Raw genomic sequence first — 20857 nt, forward strand, 5'->3', positions numbered from 1 at the left:
ATTATTATTATTTTTTTTTTTTTTTTTTAAATTTTAAAGTAGTAATGGCAGTAATAAATTCGTTGGCCACTCAAGGAGAACCTGTAGATTTCGGCACTTAGCGGAGCAGCATACAGCATGTTGCCCCACGGGAGAACAATATAATCTGCATACTTGTACAAACAAAGCGGTTTCTAATCAGTCTAATGTACTCTGCAACCCCCCCTCCTATAATGTACCTTGTTTATTACCATGAATAGACCATCGTTCTACCTGAAGTCGGGGTTCAAAATTAGTTCTGTTAACGTGAGGTAAAAGTGGGTGATTTAATCATTTTTATCGGTGCAAAATGAAACCCCCTTTTACATGATACACATGATCGTGCGTAGTGTAGTAGTTTCTTCACCTACTTTGACAGTTACATCAAGTTTAACACGATGTTGTGACGCGCTCCGAGCCCTGGACACACAGAGGACTTCGGTCGTCATCTACATCGTGTCCATGATGGACACCTGTGACAAAGTGTCCATGATCATGTGCACGTGGTGCCCTGCTTTACACCTTACTCTGCGATACTTGAACGTAATCATGCGGAACTCCTAATATCTGACTACAAAAAACAGGATGGACTTGTATGTCAACTGTAGATCAAACACATTGTTAATATTGGAAAGCAGAAGGGATCTTCGGGACAAAGCGCTTCGTTTGGAAGCCGGACGCCTGAAACCGTGCGGGAAAAACGATTATTTACATTTATTCATTTTACATTTTGTTATGCTGCCAATTCTGGCAATGCTTCTTCTTCCAGAAGCAAACGGCCTTGTTGTTCGTTTTGCAGAGGGTCGGAAAAGAAAAATGATAGAATACATGTCATGAGGATTTGAGACACCTGCTTCTTGCTCAGATGAACAGAAATGCAAACGGGCCTGGACTGGAGCTCGAGCTCTGTGGAAAACTTGCACCTCAGAGGCTTTGTTGGAAAGGACTCGAGCAATGCGGTCATGTGTGTGTGAACGAGTGACCGAGTGAACGAGTGAACGAGTGAATAAAAAGGAGACGCGCGCGGGTCGCGTTGCCGGAACACGAGTGACGGGATGCGTTAATTGCCCCGCGCGCCGAGCTCGCGCGTCCCGCTGAAAAGAGCCGCCGAAGGCGCCTTGAACGACTTAGATGATTGACTTAAAAGTGATAGTGTGGCGGTAATAGTGCACAAGTGCTCTTTAAGGAGACTGCGGCTCCAACACTTTCTCCCCCCCCCCCCACCCCCAGGCAATAAGGCAGCGCGGAGAGGCGAGATAGATTGAGAATGTAATTTTAAATGAAAGTCTATTTAACCCGCTGCGAATGGCGCGACCTCATCCGCGACTCGAACCCATCACTGTTAAAAGGATCGTTTTCACAATTCAATCCCCAAACTTCAGAACGCTACAATTTACTCTCCTCTCTATTTATGTACCTGCTCCGTTATATCGCAGGAAAATAATGGTCAAATATCTTGGAGAGAAGTACGTAAAATAGAGAACGAAAACGCTTAACTCTAAAGACATAACTTGTATTTGTTTTATACATTCTGTGACCAAAATAAATAAAGAAGCAAACAAATGAACTTGAAGAACTAAAGAGTAATTAACCAAATACGCAAAACGGAAATCAAACATACAGTCATAGATTAAATATTCCAAACGAATGAAGAATAAATTCATAATATTAATTTATTTTGTGCTTCTTTAAAATTGAACAAACACAAGTAAATGTGTACGGGGGATTTATTCGCGCTGTACGATACGAATCGCATCTTCGTGCTGTTGTCTCATTTTGCGCTTATACGTTTCAGTGAAATTGCATAGTTATGTTCTGAAAATATTGGCTTAGTTTTTTTTTTTTTTTTTTTTTAAAAAAAAGAAAAACAGAATGGGCGGTTGTTTCGATATTTTCCTGAAATATCATTTCCCTCTGTTGATAAAGGTTTAAAATTGCACGTACTAATTTGGTATTTTTAGACGCACGGAATATCACAACATTGTCCGATAATTCCGTCCAGTAATTGTTTGTTTGCTCTGAGGCCTGAAATGTAATACCATCGTGTCACTTTGAACCAGGTTTGTCCACAATCATTTATTGCGTGGTTATCGAATCAGATCCGTGTGTCCGCAGATCAACTCAATAATGGCAATAATAGTAATATAAAAATGTTTTTTCCCTCGCATGGTCACAAACAGGAGCGCGATGCAGCCCGATATTTAGAAGCGCCATGTAATTTAGGGACACAATTTGGCTCATTTATTCAGACTCTGTTATTAACCCAAGAAAAGAAATGTCAGCCATATTTGTCTCCAGCAAGACAAGCGGCGCCTCGTCGAGATGCGCTAATTACGCACAACATACCTTATATAAAGGCGACGCACTGATTTCTTTCTTTCTTTCTTTTTTTCCTTTCCTAATATTTGTACTCTGTTTAACTCACTAAGTCGTACTGGACCGCTAGAGGATAACCGGCCACAAAATATTCCCCAGCAGGCTTTTCATATTATCATCATGTGACCAGTAAGTGATGATTAACACAAAATGAAAAATGTACAATTGGCACAAACTAAGACGCATGATGATCTGGGATATTTATTTATTTCCTCCTGTTAATGATGGCTCGCCAGGACCTCACGCCACTTGTGAAACGGATCGAGTCACAGTGTTTTCTGCTGCATCCCTCGGAAAAGCCGAAGAGAGGAGAAAGATGGAAACGCGCGCTGCGCGAACCCGTCGTCCGGCGCGTGGCGCTCCGTGGCCCGCGAGCCCGCATCAAAATACAGTACTGTACAAGTGTAACGGGAGTTGGCACTTTTTCGGGTAGCGCCACCTTCTGGTCTGAAGTACGACATCCTGGATTCGGATTTTCATAAAATAAGAGTACGGGGGGAAGCTGTCACGAGGCTGCAAAAAATGTGCCGAAATACTAATTAATCATTAACTGATGTAAAGCAGCTTATGTCTACAGTTTAATTACCTATCTGATTACATTGATTAAGGTTGATTCTCGGTAATTGCGCCTAATGGCATATTAATTAACAAAATCTGAAGTGTTTCCTGTGATAATATCTGGTTATTCCACTCGCACTATTTCCATTATCTCACACTTGCTTTCGTGACATTGGACGAGTCGCACTTGAGTTGAGGGAGCAGGCGACACCGCGTGCAGAATAACGATATTATACCGGGGTAAATGTGATCATTAAGGACAAGGAACAGGAGCTTTTGCGCGTTAACAAGAGTTAAAGTGGGAACAAAAAAGCCCACAATGATCCAAGAAATGCATGTTCCCCCCCAGCTAGAAAAAAGCAAAGGGCGCTTCCTGTTAGTATTTGCGTCTTTTCCAGGCTCACCGGATTCCAGGGACTTTTGCTTTAGTTTAGGATTAGGGTTAGGGTTAGAGAGTTAGGGTTAAGGTCACAGTCAATGAGTTCCTTATTTATAATAACTGCATTTGCGAAACAGCTCATGATGGGACGGAAGTCCCTCTCAATATCTGTATGTAACCTTATGTCATGATATGTCATGATATGAGAAAACACACAACATACTGCAGATCCGTGCAATAATAACGGGCCAACACAAACACGTTTTATCATTAGATGACCGGTTGTTTTTCTCCATTATTCTTTATTATTTATTCAACGGCTAGTTTGTTTATTAAAATTTATTAGGCAGAATATATTTATGTATCTCTTACTATATTTGCGCCATAGGTTTTCTGAACGTTGCTCGAATGCACTCATTTCGCGTTTACTACTAGTTTGCTAGGTTTTTTATTATTAAGCTGTTTCACAACAGCTTCCCAGTTATTACATTACATTACATGTAATATTTTTTTTTTTTTTTACCCACCGACTTGTAAAGCCTCCATGTGGCTGAAGGAGCAGCACGAAGCGGCGATCAGTGGGACAAGTTGCAGGTGCGCTGCGGTCACAGCGGCGGTGACCCGCTCGGCTCGGCTCGGCTCGACTCGGCTCGGTTCTGCCCAGTTCGGTTCGGATCGACTAGGTTCGGCTCGGACTTGCTGCATAGCGATCGGACGGGAAGACGACAGAAAGCAATGAAGGAGCATTTGGCTCAGGCGCCAGCAATTTCTATTATTATTATTATTATTATTATTATTATTATTAAGAGGACGCGCTGGAAACTGCCGCGGATGGAACGATGAGCTGAACCGCAGCTCCTGTTTCCCAGCAGAGCAAAACAAAGAAGTAATTCGACTCCGAACGGATCGATCATTTACATTCATGGAAAGTGGTCATTTAATATTTATACCGGCGGTGACGGATTTGTCTTTAACCATGACTTTCTTTGGTCATATGGTCAAACACGGCCCAGGATGTGGCAGCAGCGGAAATAGTAACGAGAAACGGTTCCTTCATCCTCGTTTTGTAGCGGCACGCAGGTACTAACTGTGTGGTTTATGGAATATGATAATATGTGTCTTATGGAATATGTGGCTTATGGAATAAAAGTGGTTTACGGAATATGTGGTTTATGGAATGTTTCCCTTGACTGTGCATTGAAAAACTGGCAGCCCAGAGGAGTGCTTTTATGCGCAGAGCGGCCGTTCGATGGCCCGCTGAGGTTCACATCGATGTGACGTCATATATGACACATGTGACGCACACATTTACAGAAAGCAGGAGCCCAAGAGCTGCTTGTCCCGTGTAGAAGGAAGCAGTGACTTACTGTTGTGTCTCGGTGTGACCTGGAGATGCCGATTCCTGAATCCTGGCCAAAGTTACTCCTGCGTTCAGGCACGGTTTCCGCGGTCATGCTTTCGCAGCACACACTTCCGCCAAACAGCGACACTGGCACAAACACAGCGGGTGACGTTGGCAGTTAACTGTACTCTACTGGGCTCTTCTCCTGTCGTTCATTGCGTGGTGCCAGTATGGCACTAGGTCATCTCATCGAATGTCACCACGCTTCATTTCGCTGTGCATATTTTAACCGAAGGCTGACTGCAGTAGTAGATTTTACGGAAAGGATGATATCCATGCTAAGTGTTATGTGTGCATTGGCAGACATAATTCATTTTACACTGACTGCGTAGTGTCCATATGACATGAATATGTCCTTATTTAAGAAGTGCTTTGTTCCCGCATGCCCTTTATTGATTGCGGCCTAGTATCAATCTGCCTGTTAAGATTAGCAAATTGTGGAAGAATCCTTCCACGAGCTCTTTATTAATATCATCAGACTAATGTATGCTAATGAAGCCTTTCTCTTTCTTTTTTCTTTTTCATGAGCTTATCAAAACGTGTCTTTTTCCCCCTTGAAATTGAAGAAGTCCATTTATTCAGTTAGCAGTAATAACTGTTACAAATACTGCGATGCAAATGAAAGTTGATTAGGATTAATTAAGGACTTCGCTGCTATCTGACCTTGTCTGCGTTTTATGTAAATTATTGAAAACTATGTGATGAGATAAATTACATATTATAAAACTCAGATTTGCCGCAGCGCTTGTAACATGGCTCAGACAGAGCTTACGAAGCTTCTGGAAATCATATTCTCGATGGTGTGTTGTAGCGCAAACGCTTCTGGAGGTTTCGCTCATGAAGCTCCTCAACCACTTTGTGTGTGGCAGCATCCCTCTGACCTCTGGAGCAGCTGGGCATTTGTGACAAACTGAACCTTCTTTTTGTATGGCCAGATATGATAAAACCTCACATTATTTTCAAACAGAGTGTATTGATGTGTGTGCGTATCTCAAGCCCCACACGTGTTCGCTGTATACAGTCTCTGTGTGCATGTTTGTACACTGCCTCAAAGTCTAGTTCTAATACAAAGTACCCATCATATCAACGTGCTGTGGGTTAAATGTGTCTTCATTTTGCCCATCATGACCCCCTAACCAAGACAAGTTTATATAAACACTGACCTCATAATAAATCAATAATTAATCTTTTAATTATTCAGCTCTTAGTAACTTTTAGGTAGCGATTACATATTCAAGTAATCATTTTACAGCCCTTTGATGGACTGGAGTCAAACCCAGTCATCACCCTGCCTCATGTCCTCTGCCTCTGGGATAGGCTCCTGGCCACCGTGACTCTGCATTAGGAGAAGCAGTTATGAGTAATGAATGAATGGATGTGTCAAGCACACCAGAGCAGGAGACAGGAGGTAGGACCCAAGCCGGAACCGTTTGTTTGTTTGTTTGTTTGCTCGTCCGTCCAAAGGGGAAGACACAGACGTGTTCGGGGACAGGCGCGGGTCAAAGAAACGAGGGCCATACGCCGTTCTGATGGATGTTCGAGATTGGGGTCGTAGTCCAAAGCAGTGGTTGAGGACGAGGGAGTCGAGATTCAGGGACGAGGATTCAGGACTGGGGCAGTGAGACAGGGAAACAGGGCAAGGGACGCGGGAGCAGGTTGAGACGCAGAGGGGACGGTTGTCTCGTAGAGAATCTGCCACCTGGGAGCGGCGGTGTGGCTTCCTCCATACTCGGCCCTGCTTGTGTGTGCCAGGCGCGTTCGGCTGGCTGGGGTTTTGTCGCAGGCATCATAGAATGATTAACTTTCCATCACTTTTATTACTCTGGAAAGTAACAACTTCAGCTTTAATTTAACTGAAAGTGTGAGGACAGAATTTGTGTTCGATTTATTACCACGCTTACATGAATCACAGTTTTACCATTAATACATTGCCTCTTTCTTGTACCATTTTACACAACATTTAGACACTGTGGGACATAACAGAGTAACGACATGCCGCACTCAATACTATGAGTGACTGGAGCGGAAATCCTTTCTGTGAAGCTGATATGTTTGTAAAGCCCCTCACTCGACCACGTAGTGTGTGCGTGCGTGCGTGTGTGTGTGTGTGTGTGTGTGTGTGTGCTGTAACTCTACATAGCTGTGCTGCTAATTTGCATAACTGAGAGGGGTCACACCTTTTGTCTTTATGAAGGGATTATTTATATTTTGTACAATGCGTTGTTTGTCGGCTCGCAAACACTCTCTGCTACTCGTACTGTTGTGCTGGGGCCCGTATGTTACATGCACCATTCCTATTGTTAATCCGTATTGTTTGTCATTTCTTTAAAGTTACTTTTTTATTTTTTTCACTTGTTATTTATTCAAGCCAAAAAGGAGTATGCATGGTTTACAAATGAACACCATACAGTATTAACTGCAGCATTCATGAATAATTATCTGGACAATATTTCATCTTATTACTTTAATTACAACTATTCAAATATTAGAATTTCACTGCATTCGTATTATTGTTGTTCGTTATCAGCATTATTTTAACATGAATAATATGTTAAATTTGTGATTCTGAAAATACGAGAAAGCCCTTAATACCACGTAGTACACATACGTACATGCATGTTAATCGTTAGTGTATCTTCACACTTCGTATAGCGAGAACACAAGGGGATTTTCCACAAACGACGAAGTGGACTTACAGTGGGGTCGTCGGAAAGGAACTGTGCTGCATTATAATGTACAGTGAAAATACTGTGATTTTTTTACCGTGAAACTTCACATCACACCCCCTGCTGCAGTGGCCATGAGCTGTGTACTTACTCTACAACTGCTCCACTAAGTACATCACCAAATGGCCTACCTGCTGCTCTGAAAGACACCCCTTCCATTGCCGTTTGTAAATCTACATTAAAATCCTGTATCTTTCATTTAGTTTTCCAGCAGTTTACTTACTTTCCTGCACCCCCATCTCTCCCAAGTTCATAGCTTGTTTGTTTGGCTCTTTGCTTCACTGTTAGTGTTATACTCACTAGCTGTTTCCTCTGGGCACACTGCGGTACCCTAAGGAACACCATAGCCCCCTGGGAGCCCATAGCTCCACCTGCTCACTCATGTCCACCAGATCAACAGGCTAATGGTGGAACTTGATGACTGCTTTACAACAGCGACTTGCCATCTTGGCCTAGACTACAATTTCTGTCTTCACAGACTGTAGTCTGCTGTAGCATAGTATACTGGACTTTTCAATTGCAGCCCTTTATGTAAAATGGGGGGTGCGGCAGAACCAGTGGTACTTGGACCCTCAGAGGTTTGTTTTTCTCCCTGTCTTCATGGACGGGAATTTTTTGTTTTCCTTTCCTCAGCTACCGACTGGTTTACTTGACCGCTGTTCTCGAGCAGTATAGCTGCTGTTATTTGGTTTATTACGACTACCTTTGCTCAGTCGTTCAGCACTCTGCGTTACTCTGCTGGGAAGAGCACGCTATAAAAATAAATTGGATAACTGAAGAATTGAATGGGTGGCACGGCAGCACAGCAGGTAGTGACTGTGCCTGGGCTGCTTGGACATAGTTTCAAATCCAGCTTGGTCTGCGTTTCCTCCCTGTGTCTGCGTGGGTTTTCCTCGGGTTCGGTAACTTGCTCCGGTGTCCTCCTGCACTCCGAAGACCTGCCGTTCAGGTGGGTTGGTCACTCTAAATTGATCGCAGTGTGTGACTGTGAACGCGACTACCTTGTGATGGGCTGGCATCGCATCTAGGGTGTACCCCCTGGACTTGGACGGTTGTGACAAGGACAAAGGCAAGCCTTTAATGTGGGTTAGCAAATATTAAAAATAAATAAATAAAAAATAATAATTAAATTGAACTGACACACCTTCAGAAATGAGGCCCAGAATTCAACCAATCAACTGCAAAAAATTAATTCAAACTGGCATTTCAAGACTTTGTGGTCTCGACCAGATAAGTCCGCAGAGACACATGCAGTCATGGCACTCTCAGCTGAAATTTAGGCTTTTCAGCATCCAGAACACAGAAGGATGAGCCACAGTCCCCCAGCGAGGGAGAGGAGCGCTAAGCTGACGACAAACTGCACGTTGCTGAAGGTACAGAGCCGTTGCGTTGTAGTTCACACTACAGGCTGCGTGGAACCTCGTGTACTTGTGTAATGTAATGTAAAGGCTGAAAAAATTATTAGGAAGGCGATCAGGAATTGTCGATATTGGGATAAAGTTTTATCAGCTACTTGTGTGATGAATGTTGGTTCATGTGCTGGAAAGAAACTGACTACTTAAGAATCACACGTCTGCATCTAAGTGTCTCTTCCTGCTAATACAATGAACACATTGTATTTTCCATGAGATGTATGTCGCTTTGGAGAAAAGCGTCTGATAAATGAACACGTGTAAATGTAAATGGAAGCTCATGGAAGATGCTAAAGGTCCAGGGCTTATTGTTCTGTCACATTATGTGCTTTTCATTTACACCGAGTTCAAACGCGGTACTGTACTGCAGCATTAAAAACTCGTTCTACTATGTTTCTACTTAATTTAATTCTACTAAATTTAAGGAACATGTCTGAATGATTTTGTGTTGAATATACAGTATTTTGACTATAAAAGCAACTTTGTTATGAACAATTACCATAAAAGTACTATACCATAAAAATAGTAATTAGTATAATAGTATTACCATAAAAATAGTAATACTATTTAGAGAACAAGCAGAAGGAACACAAAAATAATTTTTATATTTCAGCATTTAATCTGCAATGTTTTCTCGATCATATACAATATATGAACTACCGTAAACTGCTTTATCTTTCCAACATGCATGATACATTTTAGACACAAGTGAAACAAAATGTTTTCTGCATTTTAGGTTTTGTGTTTTGAAACATTTTTGTAAGGGTGTGTGTCTATGACCCTAACAAACAATGTTTAAAAAAATGGCAGAGATTGCTTCAACTGAAATGGACCAAAAATTGGAATATTTTCTTAGAAATTTTGAAATGGAGCTGTGGCTTTCTCAGTTAAATTTGTCTCTGCTTCAAGGCAATTTTTGTGATAGATTCAGATAATCATCCGAAATATGGTGGAGCCAGTCCCTGTAGACCAATTCCAGGCAGAATGGGCTTCCCACCATGAGCTATGCCTGTTTCTGTGCTGCTACTAGTGGCAGTAATGGTGCCTGTTCTCCAGCCTGAACACACACACACACACACACACACACACACACACACACACACACACACACACAGAGTCTGCACTTACTGCACAACCTGGGCCCAAGGCAGTTGGGTTTGCCCCATGCCACTCTATCCCATACTATATTTTAACACCAGCCTTCTCTGATGCCCCCCGCCACATGCTTCTTCTCTCGCATGTTTTGGGCCTCACCATGTGTGTAGGAATTGGTGGGATGGTGCAAGTGTGGCTTATGGCCAGTAGATGGCAGAGTGGCTTAGGAATATGACAAGTGAAGCAAAGGGAGAATTTCAACCCAACGAAAGGTTGGCTCGTACCTCATGTGGGAAATTAAGCAGAAGTAAGCAGATCATTGTGGAGAAACAGCCCCTCTTGTCAGGAGAACTTCCCTGTATCAGCAGGTAAAGTTCTAAAAAGCCAGCAACATAATGGAGTGGATCTGGTGATGGGTGTGTGAGCCGCTAATCTGTCTCCGGCGCCTGGCTCCCAGGCTGACAAGTCACCCCCGGCCCCCCACGCTGGTTTGCGGAGGGGGAGAAAAGCTCTTCGATCCGGGCACCGTGGGAGGGAGGTAGGATTTATCCCTGGCTCATCCCCCCCACTGCCAGCATGACATGACGGTGAAGCTGTAGTCCCAGCGGGGCTCGGTCGAGGTCAGCGAGGAGCTGCGAGACGAGCGCTCTAACAGAGTCCCTCGACTGAGCACGCTCCATCAGAGCTGCTCCCCCGCCCCCGTCTCTCCTTCCTCCCTGACCGGCAGTGCGGAGCCCACTGGGCGCTGCCCCCCGAACCGGAGGCCTCCAGCTGCAGTCTGTAGCTCCGGCTCCAGGTGTCCTCCCAGCCAGCAAGGCCTAGGGTGTGGGCGGGGCTTGGGGTCGTTGAGGAAGCGCTCAGCGCGGCTGGCGCGATGGACGCCGCCCTGCCGTGCTACCGTGTCACAGCTTCCGTCTGCCCCTGAGCAGCGTGGCCCCAAGGCCCTTGGGCAGAGCTGTGAGCTGCTCCGCTCCCCTGGGGGGCGCCTGCTTGCCTTCACTTAGTGCTCATTAGCGTGCCGTTGTGCTGCTTATGTGGCCTGTGGCACGTCGCCTGCTTCTGGGAGCGACTCTAATCAGGCGCATTAGCATAACGCTCAGGCCCTGTGTGCAGTAACAAAGATGATTAGGGCCCCCCCGCCTGCACATGCCCCTCAGCAGCCTGCGCGCGTAACTACCTGGAAAGACCAGCCGTAGGCCAGTATGAGATTCCATCCAAAAGTAATTATGTTTGTGTGTTTTATTTCTGTGTTTTAAAAGTACTTTATAACCAATTCCAATTCCAAAGCAATTTTCTCTGTGGGAGAAGAGGGTAATTTTCTATTCGGTGACATTCTGATGTCTTAAAAACACAGGGGATAATAATAAAATGCAACTTTAAAGATTTTGGTGTGTTTGTGTGTGTGGTCCTTGAGCGGCTGCAGTGGACTTGGGCAAATGTAGCCATGATTTAATGACTGCAGAATAACGCTTCTCTTACGTATTAATGCGAGTGCCTCGACCGTGAGCGCGTATACGCACGGCACTCGTCGTCTTCACGTTAAACCGATTGCACAGCATTGCAGCGGGAGCACAGCGGAGTTGCAGGAAGAGGCGTGAGCTCCAGGGAAGAAGCAGGACCACATGTTCAGTAGTGACACAGTGACACACAGTGACAAAAACCCAGCCGTTACACTATCAACATCTCGCATGCTGGTCCTACATTATTATTGCTAATACTGAGCTGTTCTCTGTAAACTCGATGATACACGTCACAAATATAATTGTCTTATCCAAACAGGCTTCCAGTGTACAGTAACTGTAACATCGCTCATCTTACGATGAAATATTTGGGCTGTTTTTTCTTGCCACTTAGTGAAAATACATGTTCAAGGTTTAGGACTATAGATTCCTTTTCAGAATGCCTCAGAAGATCACAGCTTCATTTGTTTTCACAAACAGCAAGTACACACAGACTCGTGGCCCCTCCAAAGTTCATAAACCTTTCGAATACATACCCGAGTCTCATACCCACACACACACACACACACCAGTGCATGATCGATTGGGTTCTCCTTCCATAAGAAACAAGGATGAGAAAAGTACCAAAGGCTCTCTGAGAGAAATAAAGCCAATGACTCTCCATAAAGTGCCTTTGCCACCGTTATTCAGACAAAGAGCTGGACTAAATATGTGTAGTTTTTACTACGTTTTCCCTTTTCGGTGAGAAGGCGGTGCAATAAACAAACGTTTTACCTTCAGAGGCACAGGGCAAAATGAAAATTAGACACCTTTGGGGAAGGTCCATTTTTGATGGGCTGGTTCAAGGTATGTTCTGACTGGAGGGTCAGGTACCGTTTACTTGTGCCTTTTCGTGACAATTGTCCTAATTTAGCCCCATCTGCACCCTCAGCAAAGAAGAGAAGAGAAGAGAAGAGAAGAGGCGCCTGATTTGTCGTTACACTGTAGCCACATTTGCCTTTGTCACACCGGTTTGCAACAATCTATTACATAAAGATACCGTGCAAAGGCTCCTTGTTCTCATGTGGAACCTCTCCCAACAGACTTAACTTCTCCAATATCAGTCTGTACACTGCTTTCTTGTACGTATTACTGGTGTTTTGCACTGATGTATGGATGAGTGACCCATTGTTGTAAGCAGTCTATCTAGCAGTGTAAGTCACCACGGTGAATAAGGTGTGTGGGCTGATAACACTACACAGAGTTCATTGGAAGTCGCTTTGGAGAAAAGCGTCTGATAAATAAATAAATGTAAATATAAATATATTAATTTATTATTACAATTATCTATGCACATGACACACTGTCAGTCTTGTTCAAGTAAGTCCCCACAACCCCCAATGGACTAGTGAACTAGTCTAGTGTCATGATGAAATTTTCCAGGCTCGTTCCACCTTTACTCTATTTACCCCAGTTTCATGTATTTACTTTAAGCTTTTAAAGTAAAGTCTCTGGGTTTAAGGTCCGAACAGCCCCTTACCTAGCTAGTAGGGGAAGAGTAGCAGCAGGTAGAGCTCGGTGGAGGTGTACACTCGCATAAGGTCATTGTAGTGCTACTTGTTGTATTGTTATTGACCACATGAAGTTCATGAATTCATTTCGGAGACACTTTTTTTTCCCACCGCGCAGAAGAACAGAGACGCAGCGCAACACAAGCGCGATTCCACAGTACAGTACAGTCACTTTGCTGCTTGTCGCATAGCATACCGCGGTAAAAACCAGCGTACATCACTCACAGCAGCGGCTGCGCGCCGTAGCCTTTCAGTTATGAAAGAAATTATGAGAAAAATGATCCCGCTTCCAAGTGTGCCACGCGCTCGCGGGCGGCACCGAACCAGCTGACGTCACGTGACGCGGGTCGGCTTAATTAAACGCACGTTGAGAAACCGTTTAAATTCAACAAGCGCGCCGACCTTCGTCCAGTGCGCGCGCGCGCTGCCCACGTGCCTGGTCCGTGTCTCGAGCTCCGTCCGCACCGTCGCCCCTCCGCGCGCGAGCGAGCGAACCGAAAGGCGTCATCATGGCTGAACTCAAGGTTGGTTAGTAAAGCGTTCGCCCGCTCTACTGTACTCTCGCGTGCCCTCTGCCTTCTGCGTCGTTATTTTCGGGTTCTTTCCATGATGTTCAACTTCAAGTTTTTAGTCAATCTTGAACTTGCGAGACTCGGTGAAAGCGGAACGATGAACCGCGCCACCGCTCTACTGGGTTTTATCCCGTGCGATGATGATGATCATGATCGCGGTGGTCCTTTTAAAAAAAATGGCTAATTCTTCAAAAAGAGTAAAAATATGTGGGGGGGGGGTTTCTTCTTCAATTTGGTTGGGGGGCGTTCCTGCCGGACCAATCACATCTCTGGAAGTGACATCCGCCCAGATGTTCTGCGCAAGCGACTCTGCGTTTCTCGAAGAGTTTTTTTTTGGGGGGGGGAGACATTAAAATAAGTGGGGTCATTATGTCCACGTAACTAACTTAGCAGATAATTATTAACATTTAAATCCCCGGCAGACAGTCGGTGTCTCTAATGCTGTACCTGGGGCACTACCACTCTCCTCAGTACCATGGTTTTACCACAGAGTTCCGCTGGCCGCACTGTCAGTGTCTGTTTTGGACTCGATTTCCGTGTTGGCTCGTGCAGCGACCGCGAGCGCAGGAAGAGGCGACTCGCTCTTATTTCGGGCGCTGCGGGGAGTTTTGCGGCATCTGTGCGCGGGAGGAGGGCGGATCTGCGTCCAGATGTGTGCCGTGCGTTCCCTCTAATGTAACGAGCATAAGCTGATAACTGAGGGCAGCTTAACATCAGAACACACGTCAATGGTTATCGCAAGATATAAGACGATAATGGACGTGTACAAGCTGTTAAGAATAATGTCCTTTGGAACTAGGGGAAAAATTCCTCCATCTATTAAAATGTCCCCTTGAGTCAGATCACTAAGTACATATTGATGGGCTCTTCACTCAACATCTCCCTCTGCTGTTCTTTGCCTCTCCTCCACTGCAGTACCTGAGTGGATTTGGCAATGAGTTTGCCACCGAAGACCCCCGCTGCCCGGGTGCTTTACCAGAAGGACAGGTGAGGCTTGTTCCTTTGCTCTCGGTTTATTGGAGCTGGGCACTTGTGCTCAGGGCGGTTGAAGACACCGTTCATTTTGCACCAGGTACGATGAAATCCTTTCTGATGCAGCGTTAGTAGCTCAGCTGAGAGGGGACCAAGTATCCTGCAATGGTAAAATAAGGAAGTCATATTTTCAGCTTTTTTTTTTTTTTTTTTTTTTTTTTTTGCAGTGAATCTTGGGGCTAAATGTAATCTTGAGTGATCTATGTCACTTTGGAGAAAAGTGTCTGATAAATAAATGTAATGTAACTGTGAAATCAGGTCATGTGACTGAGACATGCAGTGCTACACTTTAAATTCCCAGAAGCACACAGCTGTATGCTACATCTCTCATACACCTTGCTCTGGACTCTTCTCACAGATCCTCACATCTTGGCTTCCAAAAGTGCCTAAAGCTTTTTCCACATTACCCTTCTGTCTGTGCTGTGGAAGTGTCACCAAGTCAAATGCCTTGTATGTGTGAACATACTTGGCAATAAAGATTATTTTTTTTATTTTTTTTTTCCCCTCTCTAAATCATCTTTACTTTCTTGCAGAACAACCCACAGGTTTGTCCTTACGGGCTGTATGCTGAGCAGCTTTCTGGCTCCGCCTTCACCTGTCCTCGAACAACCAACAAGCGCAGGTATGACCAAATGCACCAGTGGAGCATCGCTTCTGCTTGCAAATGGCTCCAAGCTGAGATGTCCTGATGGGACATGGACAGGTAGCCTGTCATCAAGTATCTCATTGTAAAGTGACTGCTTTCAGCTGGCTGTACCGCATTCGGCCCTCCGTGTGCCACAAACCCTTCGCTGCAATGCAGCACGAGGCCCTGATGGACAAGTGGGATGACGTGGCACCTGATCCCAACCAGGTACTGTAAATCACTACATTATTTTGCCCCATACATATTTACTCTGGGACAATTCCAAACGTGGTGAGGAAGTGGTTGGGCTTTTACTTTCTTCAGTGGGCTGTTTTGATGCTTGTTTCATGTTACCCTGTTGCTGGGATCCCTGAATTGCACCAAGACCCTTCTGTGACACTTTCTTGCTCATCCTTACCTTCAGCTGTGTCCCTGACAATTGTGTATGAGCCCTGTACATAGTGAACTGGCTCAAAGTGACATTCTACATGGAGGAATCCTTTCCCTAGTTCCAGAAAAAAATAGATTATATACATCCATTATTGTATTGTGATAGCCATCGACATGTGTGTTCTCATCTTTACCAGCTCCGATGGCTTCCATTTACTATTCCCAAAGCTGCAGATGGGAAGGTGGACTTTGTGATGGTAAGGTTCAAAGCTCCAGTGACCTTGAGCTCCGTGTGTCTGTGTCTGTCTCATGTTTGCTGAATTTTTGCCTGCCTGGCTCTGTGCCTCTGCCGGTCTAGGGACTGCACACGGTGTGCGGTGCAGGCGACACTAGAGCCCGCAGTGGAATTGCCATCCATGTGTACACATGCAACTATTCTATGACTGACAAGTGGGTACTAAGCCCGTTTCCTCCTGCACCCTAATGCATTGGTCTCTTTGCACTTAGATGCTCACTTTGACTAAGTTTCTATTTTTTACAGAAACTTCTGTGTATAACGAAAGCAGTTTTTGGTTGTGTTGTGCAGGTGCTTCTACAACTCGGATGGAGACTTCCTCATTGGTAAGTCAATGACACCTTTGCATTGCTGGTGTGTCAGTAACTCATTTCTGGTTGGTGAAATTGTTAGCAGCACATTCCACTTGAGTGGGGAATATGCTCCCCAAAAGTGCCTTTTCTCAAACCGTTCCCCTAAAACTTGCATTTCTTGTCTTCTGTTGAAGACGGGTAGTGATTTGCAGTCTTCAGATCACTGTTAAAGAATTCTGGGTAACATTTTGTGGCACCTCCAACCCTTGCAATTCTCAGTCCCACAGCAGGGGAAAATCCTGGTCACTACAGAATTTGGCAAGATGATGGTGGAACCTAACGAGATCTGTGTTGTTCAGGTGAGAAACGGAAGCAGGTTGTAAGTTGCACTGAACCAGCTTTGCGTGTTCAGACCCAGTCCACTGGGCTCAGTGAGAAGTAGCAGTATTTCTGCAGACTACATCCACTCACGTTAGTATGGGAAGTGACTTGTTGGTACAAACACAACCTGGCGATTTTGTACAGAATGTGGACTCGTCTGGGGCCTGTGACCCTCATAGTAACAACGGCATTAAAGGTTGTGCTGGACCCACTTGCCAGTCGTGACTCGCTCGCCTGTTTGCTTCAGCAAGGAATGCGCTTCGGTGTGGATGTGTTCGGGGAGACCAGGGGATATGTTCTCGAGGTGTACGGTGTGCATTTTGAGCTTCCGGACCTGGGCCCCATTGGTGAGTGAGAACATCCTTTGTGTCACTTAGTCAAGTCTGTCGCTGGTAAGTCGGCTCACTTTGTGCACGTTATTCCTACAGTATTTTTACATTTAAAATAATGTAATATTACCTTCCCAGAATATTTCTTTCCAGTATGACAGAAGCACTGAGGTGTCCTCCACAAATAGCAGCACCCTAAACAGGCCACTATTGCCAACCCCGCTTTGGTAGCAGTTCCTGCAAAACACCCCAATTCTTGCCCTGACCCGTACCATACCAGCAAGTGCAGACCTGAGTGACACTCGCCACGGTAGTGCAACATGACTGCACTAACGGCCATGTGAAAACTATAACACCAGGAGCCAACGGTCTGGCCAATCCGAGGGATTTCCTGGTTCCTGTTGCGTGGTACGAGGATCGCTCAGTTCCCGGGGGTTACGCAGTTATCAACAAGTACCAGGGGAAGCTCTTCTCCTCGCAGCAGGTAGGGGTGTGTGTGGTGTGTGTGGGACACTTGAGGGGTGATTATCCTTCTTGTCACACTTACTTTCTCTGGTGCAGTGGTTAAAGAGGCTGCCATATGACCTTCACAGGCTCCTTAATCACTGCACCCCTGGCAATCTTTCATCTGTCCTTGCAAACACACAGCCTTGTGTAAATTAAATTAGACCTGCCTTTTGGAATTGGAAGTTGGAGTTGCAGATCTGTGCATGACATCCTGTTGAGTGCAACTTTTTTTTTTTTTTTTTCTTTTCTTTTAAAGAATTCCCCACTACATTCATGTCCCCTCTGCTGCACATACAAGCATGTACACACCCACAGTGCAATGCTCTCTCCAGCTTGGGGCTGAAACTCTTGTTCTCCAGCTGAGCCTCCAAATTGCTCAAATTAGTGTGTGTGTGTGTGTGTGTGTGTGTGTGTGTGTGTGTGTGTGTGTGTGTGTGTGTGTGTGTGTGTCACTCCCTGCATGTGCTGGAGATGGCAGCTGTAATGAACAGTATTGATTTTGGAGCATTTATTGAATGGCTCCACATGGCTACATTATGTGAAAAACACTTTATAAAACTGCTGTGGTTTTAATGACCACGGCCAAGGCCTTTCGCTGCACGTGCTGCCCTTTTCTTCAGGTTTCACAGGTAAAATGTGACCTCATATTGGAGGGGTTAGCCGTGCTGCTGCTCCTGGGATGGGAGGTGAAGCAGTGACTAGTGGCAGATGAGAATGAGATGTCAGAGTGAACCAGCCAGAGCCTCATTGGGTCTGTCTCTGCAGAACTTCTCCCCTTTCAATGTGGTGGCTTGGCATGGGAACTACACCCCCTACAAGTACAACCTGGACAACTTCATGGTGGTGAACTGCGTGGCCTTCGACCATGCGGTGAGGCTCTGCAGCTGGACTACATGTGCGAACATCTACATGCATGCAGGCAGCTGTTGACACACGTGCTTGTCTGTACGGGCCAAGCTGTTTCATCCTGGAACCCTGCAGGGTGGAGCTCTGAGGATCTAACCTGACACAATCTTCATTGTTTCTCAGGATCCTTCCATCTTTACTGTGCTGACGGCGAAGTCCGCACGGCCTGGGGTAGCTGTTGCTGACTTTGTCATTTTTCCTCCCCGGTGGGGAGTGGCAGACCACACCTTCAGACCTCCGTATTACCACAGTAAGGCCAGTAACCTCAGAGGCAACCAAGTGCTTCATTTCCCCCTCTACCACAGTGTTCTGCCCAAGCTCCAGTCATCACAACCTTGTTAAGCAGTATGCATTTCTCAGGCCAATGCTCTAGAGTTGGCTGAGTCTCCCTAGCTGCACCCCTCCCAGAGTTGTATGGTGGTGGAGGCCCTGGCTGTGTGTGGTGTTAGAGCACCCCCTGTCCTTCCCTCAGGGAACTGCATGAGTGAGTTCATGGGGCTCATCAAGGGCCACTATGAGGCCAAGGAGGAGGGCTTCCTGCCTGGAGGGGCCACTCTGCACAGCATCATGACTCCACACGGGCCTGATGTGGACTGCTTTGAGAAGAACAGCACTGCTGTGCTCAAACCAGAGAGGGTTGCTGAAGGAACCATGGTAAAACACATCTCTTATGCTCACAGAACCAGTTATGTAGTGCTAGGCTTTCTCATGAGCATTTTATCACCCAGGTGTGTTTATTTACATATTCATAGAGCTGATATATTTCCCCAGAGCCCCTTACCTATTCCCTTGTTAATGGAGCAGCCTAATTTTAGAGGAGCACTTTAGTTTGCTCAAGGGTACTAGAGCTGCAACCAGGGCTCAACCCTGCAACCTCCTGGTCTAAAGGCAGCACTTCTACTCACTGTGTTGAAAGGTTAATAAACATAAATGGAAAGATTCAAACAGATCTTGTCTTCATGTTAAAGTATGCACTACTGGACATAAGTAGAATAAAGGAGTAATGAGAGGTGCAGTGTTCAGTCCTTTAGTTTCTGTATGACTTTATTGTTGCTGAGAAGGATGCTCTGGTCTCCAGGGCAGTAGGACATAGAGAACAATCATGATCAACACAGGAGGGCCTATGCTTCACTGGCCCTCCTGCTACCATAATGGTTAGAGCTGCTGCTATTGGAACCAATGGTTAGAGTAAAATCCCTGTTGTAGCACCTTTGCACAAGGTACTTACTCTAAAGTGCTCCAGTAAAATTATCCAGCTCTATAAAGGGGTCAATAATTGTTGGTTGGGTTAATATTTATCACATGTTCCTTTTGACTGCTCCTGGCAGGCCTTCATGTTTGAGTCATCCTTCAGCATGGCAGTCACCCAGTGGGCGCTACAAAAATGCCAGCGCCTGGACAAGAGCTACTACACGTGCTGGGAGGGGTTGCAAACCCACTTTAACCCCAACTGGAAACCAAAGAGCAAGTAGAATAGAGGTGGAGGTAGATACCATGAAGCAGTGACCACTCTAGAGAAACCCATCCATCCAGTTTCAATAACTGCTAACCCTCAATGGGCTCACTGTCAACAGGTGCCTTTACACTCAAACTAGTATGACAAAAGCAGGGATTTGTCCCACACACCTCTGGCTCTTATACTGTAAATTCACTCTGATCAACCTGCATTTTTGTTTTATAAAACTGGGGTAAGGAAAGCGCAAACATTTGGCAGGATTTTCAGGGGGGGACCCTCCTAAAGATGTGTTTCTAATCGCTGAACTACACTGGTGCTTTTTGCAGCTACTGCAGAGAGCAGATCAAGCAGCCCGGAAACCCAGCGCCAACGCGGGAATGTTGTCATACTGTTCAGCAGCGTACAGGGAAGAAATGCACAAAAAAAATACATCCTCATAAAGGGGCAGTATGAGAACATAAGTAACATAGGCAGGGAGAGGCACTCAAGTTGGGGGAGGAACACACATGCAAAGTAAGACTAAAGGAATATGTGCTGTAAATACATGCACACAACATGAACTATGATACATTAGCAAAAAACACACATAGACAAGTACTAAAGGGGATGGATAATACAAGATACAAGAACACTTGATAGTGACATCATTTGAGCAGAATAAAAGGGGAAATCAGTCTTGGCAAAGCTTCTATGCACTGATGAGTTAATTACATCTTACCAGACATCACCTGACTGTTTCCCACTAAAAACACACACATGCAAATCAGACTACCTTACTAGTAATTACAATACCACTGTTCAGCCTTTTCCCTGTCAAATTGTACTTTCTATGAAAATCTGCTTCTGGACAAGTAAAAGAGCCTTAAAATGATTATGGATTCATCTGATGTTTTCATGAGTTTCTCACTTGTTTGGACACATTGGTTTAAAGTGTTTCAGAGCAGAGCAAGGGGTCCTCGAGGAAAAGAGCCTGTTGTCTTCACCCTCTGTCAACTACCGAACAGTTAACTCACATAGGCAAGTGTACAAACCCAGGGTTAAGATGACCATTAACCATGAGGACTGGTGCTTGACCACCCATTTAAGAAAAACATG

General features: G+C 45.2%; 1 protein-coding gene across 2 annotated transcripts; it reads left to right on the plus strand.

Annotated features, from left to right (window-relative positions):
* Positions 1-13345: 13345 nt before the first annotated feature.
* Positions 13346-20633, plus strand: hgd (homogentisate 1,2-dioxygenase). 2 transcript variants are annotated; one of them, XM_018761274.2, is made up of 15 exons: positions 13346-13500; positions 14464-14535; positions 15114-15202; positions 15328-15433; positions 15793-15852; positions 15954-16045; positions 16182-16216; positions 16463-16542; positions 16812-16911; positions 17253-17377; positions 18166-18270; positions 18430-18556; positions 18779-18960; positions 19635-19791; positions 20089-20633. In XM_018761274.2, the coding sequence occupies exons 1-14, from the start codon at positions 13486-13488 to the stop codon at positions 19776-19778; spliced, it is 1332 nt and encodes a 443-aa protein (XP_018616790.1). In that variant the 5' UTR covers positions 13346-13485; the 3' UTR covers positions 19779-19791; positions 20089-20633. The 2 variants fall into 2 exon arrangements, with proteins under 2 accessions (XP_018616790.1, XP_018616789.1); XM_018761273.2 differs by having other exon boundaries at positions 13347-13500; positions 19635-20633.
* Positions 20634-20857: the final 224 nt, after the last annotated feature.

This window comes from Scleropages formosus, chromosome 24, assembly GCF_900964775.1.
Source record: "Scleropages formosus chromosome 24, fSclFor1.1, whole genome shotgun sequence".
In the NCBI taxonomy this organism is placed as follows: Eukaryota; Metazoa; Chordata; class Actinopteri; order Osteoglossiformes; family Osteoglossidae; genus Scleropages; species Scleropages formosus.

What these genes read in the sequence shown, in the direction of transcription:
- hgd (XM_018761274.2), top strand. An exon ending in GGAAGGTGGACTTTGTGATG is followed by an intron (nt 15,853 to 15,953) that starts GTAAGGTTCAAA and finishes CTGCCGGTCTAG; the next exon opens with GGACTGCACACGGTGTGCGG. An exon ending in AGCTCTTCTCCTCGCAGCAG is followed by an intron (nt 17,378 to 18,165) that starts GTAGGGGTGTGT and finishes CTGTCTCTGCAG; the next exon opens with AACTTCTCCCCTTTCAATGT.